Source organism: Morus notabilis, unplaced genomic scaffold (assembly GCF_000414095.1).
Source record: "Morus notabilis unplaced genomic scaffold, ASM41409v2 Scaffold72, whole genome shotgun sequence".
NCBI classification, from domain to species: domain Eukaryota; kingdom Viridiplantae; phylum Streptophyta; class Magnoliopsida; order Rosales; family Moraceae; genus Morus; species Morus notabilis.
The window spans coordinates 154,252-163,551 of NW_010367952.1; the positions used below are offsets into that span (position 1 = coordinate 154,252).

The 9,300-nt window shown below is 34.6% G+C and overlaps 2 protein-coding genes across 2 annotated transcripts; one reads left to right on the plus strand and one right to left on the minus strand.

The window, feature by feature from the left end:
- Positions 1-1,888: 1,888 nt before the first annotated feature.
- Positions 1,889-7,624, plus strand: LOC21398079 (eukaryotic initiation factor 4A-3). The gene is made up of 8 exons (XM_024175979.1): positions 1,889-2,380; positions 3,307-3,547; positions 3,657-3,737; positions 4,371-4,478; positions 4,564-4,683; positions 5,124-5,291; positions 6,118-6,204; positions 7,170-7,624. Exons 1-8 carry the CDS (start codon positions 2,061-2,063, stop codon positions 7,281-7,283), a joined length of 1,239 nt encoding a protein of 412 aa, XP_024031747.1. The 5' UTR covers positions 1,889-2,060; the 3' UTR covers positions 7,284-7,624.
- Positions 7,625-8,429: 805 nt separating this feature from the next.
- LOC21398080 (auxin-induced protein 15A) lies at positions 8,430-8,904 on the minus strand. The gene has a single exon (XM_010113980.2). The coding sequence runs from the start codon at positions 8,874-8,876 to the stop codon at positions 8,568-8,570; it is 309 nt and encodes a 102-aa protein (XP_010112282.1). The 5' UTR covers positions 8,877-8,904; the 3' UTR covers positions 8,430-8,567.
- Between the last annotated feature and the right edge of the window lie 396 nt (positions 8,905-9,300).

A 9,300-nucleotide genomic window follows, 5' to 3' on the forward strand; every position in this document is an offset into this window, starting at 1 on the left:
CCGTCATGATAAGTCGCGATGGGTTATCTCCAACCGAATTCCTTAAGTACCCACCATTGCGATCTGGTGTCACCAAAGGCAACCCCGACTACCCTCTCGGTGATCTAGTCATTTTCAGATCCAACAGGTCACCAGAGGCATATTCAATTAATCTACAACTTTTTTATTTTAAATGATCTAGTGTGGATGACTTATTCATCTAATGACGAGCTTACTTAATTTTGGACTAACAAATTCGTTATCGACATTGAAAAAGAGAGATTTGGTACCGTATCATTTCCCAAAAATAAAAGCCCTTAAGGCGGTAGTTATACTATTGAAGGGCTAAGTTGCTGATTTTTATAAGAAAAAAATAAATAATAAAATAATAATAAAAGATTTCAAGAAAAGTCTGACAAGAAGATAGTGGCATCTCTTAAATCTGTTAGAGCATCCCTAAAGAAGTTTTTTTAAATTTTAACTAAATTCTAGCTAAAATTGTTAAAAAATTATTTTATCCAATAATTTTTTAGTGAGTTACTTCAACTATACTCTCTATTTGAGTTAAACATAAATTATTTTAATATTTTTTTAAGTTTAAAATATAAATAACTTTTTTTTAACTTTTACTTTTATGTCAAAACAAAAAATAAAAGAATAAAAAGAATAGTGTTGTTTGGTGTAAGGGTTCTGAACCCAAAACTATGATTCTGGTTTAGAATCAGTGTTTGTTTACAAAGAGTAAAAAGTGGTTCTGATTTGACTCATCCAGAATCAATGTTTGGTTAGGATAGTTCTGATTCAAGGTTTGAACTCTGATGTGATGTTTTAAACCATGAATCACCACTGATTTTAAAACCACCCCTTAGTTTTGGGTGGTTCAAACCCCTCATTCTGGTTATGGTTCAGAACTATGAGTTGAACTCAAAATCATGAATAATGGTTCTGGTTCTAAAATTAAAACTAGAATCACCCTGATTTGAACCCTCCAAACGAACCCGCCACTTCTTACTAGTTATATAGCTAGTGGAAAATGCTTTAGTAAAAATACCTAACTGTTTAGCTAATGGTTAGAGTGGAGCAAAGCTAAAAGAAAGTTAAATCATTAACGTGCTAACGTTTGGTTCATGGATTAGAATCATTTTCGATTTATGTGTATTTTTTGTGAGAGAAAATACTGTAGCGAGCCACGAACCTGATTCGAATCAAGGGCTGAATCCTCATTCCAAACGTCCCCGAAATGACTAATATGGTTGGAGTTGCTCTTATATGCGAATGATGATAGATTTCTTTTTTCGTTTTATATTTTTTTATTTTATGTCCTAATTAATCCTAATAATAATTATATAAAAAATGGCATATAAGTCTATTGTTTTAATTTTGGTCGTAAAAAACGCACCGTTGTTTTTTTTTTTTTTTGGCTTTGCTTTGCTTTACTTCTTTTTTTCTTTTCTTTTCTTTTCCATACTCCTTTTTGTGCTTCCTTTTTCCCCTTTTAACTCTTTTATTTCTAATTTTGTATTTCGTACCCTGTTAAATCTCAAATTCTATTATAAAGTTGTGTTTAGTATGAGAGTTTAAATTAAGATAATTTTAAAATATGTTTAGTACGAGGAGGATTCAAATTAAGATAATTTTAGTTTTAAAACTAAAATTACGATTTATGATTTGACTTTATAATCCAAACTATAATTTTAAAATTGAAATAAGAACTTAAAATTTAAACCATCTAAAATGAAGAGACGAGATGATTTTAGAAAATTTTAATTCTAATTTAAATCTTGATTCTGGTTTAATATTTTAAACTTATTTTAAATCAGAACAGAACAGGAAAATATATATATATATATATATATATCATTACAAAAATATGGGGCGGTGCTGTAGACTGTAGTCATGCCCTTTGCTTTCCTATTTTATATTTTATTTTTCCAAAAACGACTTGAGGCTTAAAAGGACTAATTTTCACGCTCTTTTCCCTCCTCATCTTCCCAAAATCTCAAAATTGGCGCAATCGCGTGAACCCTAGAAACCGCCATCTTCATCCTCGAGGGAAAACCTAAAAGCTTAAGCGCAACGCAATGGCCTCCGGCGCTGCAACCAGTGTCGTTCCGGCGAACCGTGCCAGAAGGGGCGGTGGCTCGGCGTTGGACGACAAGCTCGACTTCGTCACGACGGAGGGAATAGAGCCGATTCTGAGCTTCGACCAGATGGGAATAAAGGACGATCTACTCCGAGGAATCTACGGCTATGGCTTCGAGAAGCCCTCCGCCATCCAGCAGAGAGCCGTCAGGCCGATCATCGAGGGCCGCGACGTCATTGCCCAGGCCCAGTCCGGTACCGGAAAGACCTCCATGATTGCTCTTACCGTCTGTCAGCTTGTCGATACTTCCACCAGAGAGTACGTTTCGCTTTTCCGCACATGGATTTTGACATACAGAACATTGATTCTCAGAAACCCTAATTTTTCTTTTTCCATGACTATAGTACTCAAGATTTTTGTAATACATTCATTCGTGGTGATATTTTCTTCGTTAGGATTTTTGGAGCACACAATCTGTTCATTGTCTGGGGCTTGTTTTGTTATGTTTTCGGTGAGAGAATTTGATTTGGAGAAGTGAAATATTGTTGATGCGTCGGATAAAGATTAACTAGGCTTTGCAATAGCTATAGTCTTACGAAACCCTAGGTTAATTTGTAGTATTTTTGGATTATTGTTTTGTTTTGTTCATAAGTTTTCAGGACCATACAAGATTTTTGACGTCTTATTTATTTATTTAGTTTGTTTGTTCCATGGAAAAATGTTTTGGGTGTTTAGGAGATACGGGTATTTGTTTATGGAGGAAACTTAATTAGAGCTTAAAATACGAGAATGAAAGGATGCAACATTTTGAAATTGTTTCCTTTTAGGGTGTGAATGTTCAAGTTGGGAGATTTTGGATGGGAAAATTGTTTGTTCTGCCCTATGTTTTCTTCGTATAAGGTTGTAATTAGTCTCAAGGCAAAATTGGCCTTTTATCAGTGCTTAAGATATGCAACTGTAAAAAGTACGGATTTGGGTGTTTCTTAGGGCTTGCAATCTTGCCAATCGCAAGGGGTTGGCTCAGTGGTGAATCACTCCGACTTAGTGCCTTAGGAAGCATTAGGTCTAAGGTTTGGTTCCCATTGGGTCACACTTGCAGGCCAAATGCCCAAGTTTTACCCGATATGGAGGGGGGCGCTTTGCATGGATCCTGTGGATTAGTTGGGGCAAAGTTTCAGATACTGGTTATAAAAAAAATAACAAAATCAGCATTTACTTATTTATTTTTTAATTTTGGATTTCAGGGTTCAAGCATTGATCTTGTCACCGACAAGGGAATTGGCGACTCAGACTGAGAAAGTAATACTTGCAATTGGCAGTTACATAAATATACAAGCTCACTCATGCATTGGAGGGAAAAGTGTTGGTGAGGATATAAGGCAACTAGAATATGGAGTTCATGTGGTGTCTGGAACTCCTGGAAGAGTATGTGACATGATCAAGAGGAGAACACTACGTACCAGAGCCATTAAATTACTTATTCTTGTGAGTTTTCTCTTGCAGTTTCGGTTTTTTCCTGTGTCGCTTCCGAGTTCTTAATAGTTTCTTCCACCCTGTATTCTTGATATATGCGATCTTTGATGTTTATCACCAGGATGAATCTGATGAAATGTTGAGCAGAGGATTCAAGGATCAGATTTACGATGTGTACCGATATCTTCCACCAGAGCTTCAGGTTTTATTTCTGTCTGCATATATTTTACATATGTAAATGTACTTATGGTTTATGTTTTAAGCATCTGCTTAAAGTTTCTATTTGCGCTTGTTGTTCTATTGATTTGTTAGTTCCCATTTAAGTGTTCATTTTGCAATTTTATTTTAATTTAAGATCTCTCTTTATTTCCAATGGAGTAAACATAGAACTCCTTTTTCAGTGTTATGCATGGTTGAAACTTTTCATTTACTGCTACTTATTTGTAACAAGCTGAAATTCTGAAGTTTAAAAAATACTCCATGTTTTGATTTTGTAGATCTTTGCTGGTCTGTTTGTTCAAGATCCCCCCTTAATTGTGTTTTAACGGATTGTTCCCAAGTTTGCATTTTCCTACTTGTTTTGATAGTCAAAGAAGGTTGAATCTTAAGTTTGATTTTGCTTTTCACATTGAGGATGTAATAATCTTTATTGTTTTATTGTTAGAAAGTCTTGCATTTGATATCTTTCTTCCTTTGGTCTCAACATATTCTGTGTATTTGAACATACACTAAATAACTTTTTTTCTTGTCATTCTTATCTCTGAAACTCAAGACTTGTGTAAACTAGTATTGCGCATCTAATGACAAGTTGACAACTTGTGATTTATGATTGTAGGTTGTCTTGATTTCTGCCACCCTTCCACATGAAATCCTTGAGATAACAAATAAATTTATGACTGATCCTGTGAGGATTCTCGTTAAACGTGATGAATTGACATTGGAGGCAAGTGTTTCTCTGTTTTATCTGATTCTGGGTGAGTGTTTTCTGATTTGTAATTTGTGTTTAACTTTGTTTTCTTTGATTACAGGGAATCAAGCAATTTTTTGTTGCAGTTGAAAGAGAGGAGTGGAAATTTGATACTCTATGTGATCTTTATGATACACTTACAATTACGCAAGCTGTTATCTTCTGTAATACAAAACGAAAGGTACATTTACTATTAGGTTCCAAAAATCTCATTCTTTTTTCCTCCTCTTTGACGAGAAACTAGGAAGGTTCCATACCTCTTATTGGGTTTATTTAACAAAGCTCATGTGTTATTGGACCTTATACTTTTCCAATAAATGGACTTTTTGTATGAATGATTTATGTCACTAGGATGAAATATGTTTTGCAGCTATTGGTAGTAATGATGTCCTTTATGCAAGTGTGTTATGCAGGATGGTTTGATTCTCTACAGAAACCATTATCTTCCTTTTAATTCCCCTGAGGCTACCAGTTTAGACCTTTTTGTATAAAGCACTAAGAGGCATAAGGAGGATATCAGTCTTGCCACTGGTTTTTAGATTTAGATTATTTCGTGTTAGTTACATTATCTGTTTTCTTGATCTATGGATATTGATCTTTTTTCCCACTTCAATTGGATAGGTGGATTGGCTCACGGAAAAGATGCGTAGCAATAATTTTACTGTATCAGCGATGCATGGAGACATGCCTCAAAAAGAAAGAGATGCAATTATGGGAGAGTTTCGGGATGGTACGACCCGTGTCTTGATCACAACAGATGTTTGGGCCCGGGGCCTTGATGTCCAACAGGCAAGTTATCTCACTGCTATGTTTTTTGGAGGTATTTTGCAAGTTTCTAATGCCACACCATCTACAAGAAGATTAAATTTTTTTCAATTTCTTTTTATATTCAATTGGTCTAGTAAATGTTTTTCAGAATGTTGTTGGTAGACGATTCTAATTCTGGATCCTATTTGATTGTGAAAAATAAGATGGCATGAAAAGTGTCATTTTCATTCCATGCAAAATATTTTCTTAGTTATAGGATGTTCCACACTTTTTTGACAAGTATTTGGTGCTTGTGAGGGTCCAGTTGTCTAACTCAGTTACAAAGTGGGCTGGATTCCTAAAGAGGATTTATACAATTGTAAATAAAGTAAATCTATATTGTGTGATTGTTTGAAATGCTCATTAGAATTTTCTTTTCACTGGAAATGTAATCGAGTTTGTTATTTCTGGCAAAGGAAAAAAAAAAAAATAAAGTAAGAGAATCTACAAGTTTGCTATTTCTGCTGCTGGTTACTATGAAATGGTTATGTCGTGCAATGAGTTTTTTGTCCATTTCTGTTACACGTATCAATTTTTGTGTCATTTAAAAAGTCAGAACAATATAGGTAATGGTATTCTACTGGTTTATGACATACACTGTTTTTTTAGCTCGATCAAACTACTTCTATCTCTACTGCTAATATGTTATTATCACAGTTAATCACTTGCTTTGGTTATTATCAATTTTCTCCAGAGCATGCATATCTAGGAAGATGCAAAATTATGGCTATGTAAATTTCCATTTTGCAGCCAAGGTTCTTCTGAGTTCTGACCATGTTATTCCTTTTTTTCCCCCCTTTTCATTCAGGTTTCCTTAGTTATCAATTATGACCTTCCAAACAATCGAGAGCTCTACATTCACCGTATTGGCCGTTCTGGTCGTTTTGGGCGCAAGGTATTTGTCCACAACTTCCTATATGTCTAGGCATTTATTTTCATCGAAGACAAAATATCAGAGTATCCTTTTAGTTTTTAGTTTTTCTAGAATGGGAGGGTAACCTGGTTTTGTGCTAAGGAACTAAAATTTACCAACTTTAAGCTGAAAAACTTGAACAAGTGCACTTATAATCAGGCTAGGAGAAAACGTTTCAACATTTGACAGCTTAAGGCATGCAACATTTAAGGTGCTGTGCATATTTCATTCTTGTGGCTTAGAAAGTGTGAGCTTATTGGGGAGCTTTTATTTATTTATTTATTTATTTTGAATGTGTTGGTTTGTTTTTGACTTTGAAAATTTAATTTTGAAGTACTTCCAGCAAATATAGACGGTACTCCTGGATATATTATTTGTTGGGTTTTTGGAATATTAACGCTCCAGGTTCTAGCATATCTAAAGACTTTAATAGCTTTGCTAAGTAAAATCCGAAGATTTAGTAAAGAGTGTCATACTAATGATTCTAGCGAGCCCATAGAAAGTTATATTTTCTGATTTATTTTGTTTCTGTTTTGAGCTTTCACAAACAATTTTCCCTAATTTGTTCATATTAACTTCCTTTTTCCCGAACTACTTGTATACTGCGTCAAATTTCTTTAGCTTGAAGTGTTACACTGGTAAAAATGGTTTTAGTAGAGACCAGTACTTTGCTTGTTGCACCAAATTTATTTTGCCAAGTTCATGTTACAAAGTAGTACGGCATATGCTTTTTTTTTGGGGGTCTTCAGAATCAAGTGTCTGCTATTTAGGATTTACTTTCTTCAATACGCTGTAGTCCCTTTTTTTTTTCCTTGATATGCCAAATTTACGTTACATAGTACAGCATATATGCTTTAATTGATTTCGTCTGCTTGCTTCAATTTGCTTTTTAAGTGTTTGATTCCAACTTGTCAGTTCTCACAATAATGGGGTTTACTTGTTTTTAGGGTGTTGCAATAAACTTCGTTAAGAGTGATGATATCAAGATTTTGAGAGACATTGAACAGTATTATAGTACCCAGATCGATGAAATGCCCATGAATGTTGCCGATCTGATATAAGACGTGCTGCCATTATGTGTGCGTGTGCAAGTGAAGTGCGACGGCTTTCTGCGAAAAGGCAATCTTGTGCAGCTACTATGGTTTCTTTTTCTTTTTAATTAATTTTTGCGATGAATTTGTACACTAGCAGGAGTTCAACTAGAGTTTCTTGGCTATGCTGACAAACTAAAAAAGTAGAATTGTTTTTGTTGATAAGATTTCTTTCTTGATGGATGGTTTTATTGTATTTAATTTAACGTTGAAGTCAAAGTTTTTAAGGCAGTTGTGCCAAAACATTTTGTACCTTATCTAATTCGACATTTGCTCAACTGTCGTTTGACTCGTTGATCACATATTTGGCAGTCGACTGTGCATCATGGTGTCTTTCTTCTTTTCTTTTTTTTTTTCCCCTCTCTCTCTTTGGAGTTTGTTTTAGCTGTCAGATGTATATGTTTTGATTTGATGTTATTTTAACCATATTTAATGTCGGAGAAAGTCATTTTTCAATTAGGCAATTCTCTAGTCCGGGTAAAAAAACAATGATCAACTAGTAACTATAGGGCTTTGGGTTTTGGAGATTGACTCCTCAAAAGACACAGGACCCCTTAGGGGGAAATCTCAACACCATGCCTATAATGTTATTGTCGTCGTTGTTGTCGTTTTTTTTTTTTTTTAATATTTATTCTCTTTTTTTTATTTATTTAATTCTTACGCATTTATTATGATTCATATAAGAATCATTCTAATGGAACCCAATTCAACTTCAAGTTTTACCCAATTCAAATATCAAATCAAAAGATCGAATGGATTTTTTGATTTATGTGCTTCTACAACACACCTCAGCTTCACCCAAACCTAATAACGCACGCCTTGTTCACTAATATGTTGAGCGAGATACTTGATCGTGTTAACAATCCAAGCGTTATTATTTATTTAGTTTCGTAAAAAATTTGGTAAGGAAACAAAGTATGAAAAATATAACAACATATTCCTTCAACAAACGACAGTCATTACTAAGAAGTTCAAGGAAAAATTAATTGTCCCCAAGATGACGACATGTTGATGTCAATGAAAAAGAAGTGGACAAAAATCTAAAACAAGGCCTAAAGAGACATGAAATATACTTCGAGAGAAAATTTGAACCAGTAATTCTGATAAAATCCTTTATAAATTTATCATTCTGGGAGCCATTTCACACTCCACATTGAAAAGAGAATCAAAATGGGGAAAAATCAAGGTCTACAATGTTGTATTGACCGTGTCTATGCTTTACAAAATTTTGTTGATGAATGTTCCTAATTTTGGTCAATTTGGTGAGGCATTTAAGCTTGAAACAAGATCAACAAATGCATCTTCTCTGCAGGGAATTGTTAGACCCCCCGTTGGATGATCAAATCCATATTCTTCTTCGGCTTGAATAAGCAAGTCTTGAAATGATGGTTGGTTCAACAATGACAAAGGAACAACATACCGCTTCTTTTCATGCTCTCCGACATAAACTGCGAAATGGCCTTTGGGGACATCTACTGCCATTGAAGCTGCTTTGTTTGAATTGGAGAAGGATCGTTGAAGAAATTTCTTTGCCGGAACCACTCGTGGCAAACGGAAACCCATTGTTGTATAGGGAAATGAAGAGAAGATCTCAAAGGATGTTGAGAAAAGGAAAGCTTTGCTTGTGTAGTGAATGGTTAGCCTCTAAGTGAAGGCTTATTTATAAATAAAAACATTAAAGAAGGATATCCTCTGTTGCTTTGAATGAATGGTGGAGCAAGGCTCTCTGCTGGGTTGAGTAATAGATAATGACGCATGAGAGATCACATGGGTTTGTCTTTCAACTCTTTATTATCATTCGGACTAATAGGGGAAACACTTTGTCCCACCTCTTCCATTGTAAACTTCAAATTTAGCTTGAAGTTGTTGTTTCTTGTGACCCAAGCATGTTTATATGCTAGCTACCAACTTTGCAGGACTCTGTATTATGAAATTAATTGTCTAATTGCATTTGGGAGTCTACTAAAAATTGTTAGCTCATTAGATA

Coding starts and splice junctions, on each gene's coding strand:
- LOC21398079 (XM_024175979.1), top strand. CDS start 2,061: ATGGCCTCCGGCGCTGCAACCAGTGTCGTTCCGGCGAACCGTGCCAGA. Junction 3,738..4,370: donor ATCTTCCACCAGAGCTTCAG/GTTTTATTTCTG, acceptor TTATGATTGTAG/GTTGTCTTGATTTCTGCCAC. Junction 4,684..5,123: donor TCTGTAATACAAAACGAAAG/GTACATTTACTA, acceptor TCAATTGGATAG/GTGGATTGGCTCACGGAAAA.
- LOC21398080 (XM_010113980.2), bottom strand. CDS start 8,876: ATGGGTTTCCGTTTGCCACGAGTGGTTCCGGCAAAGAAATTTCTTCAA.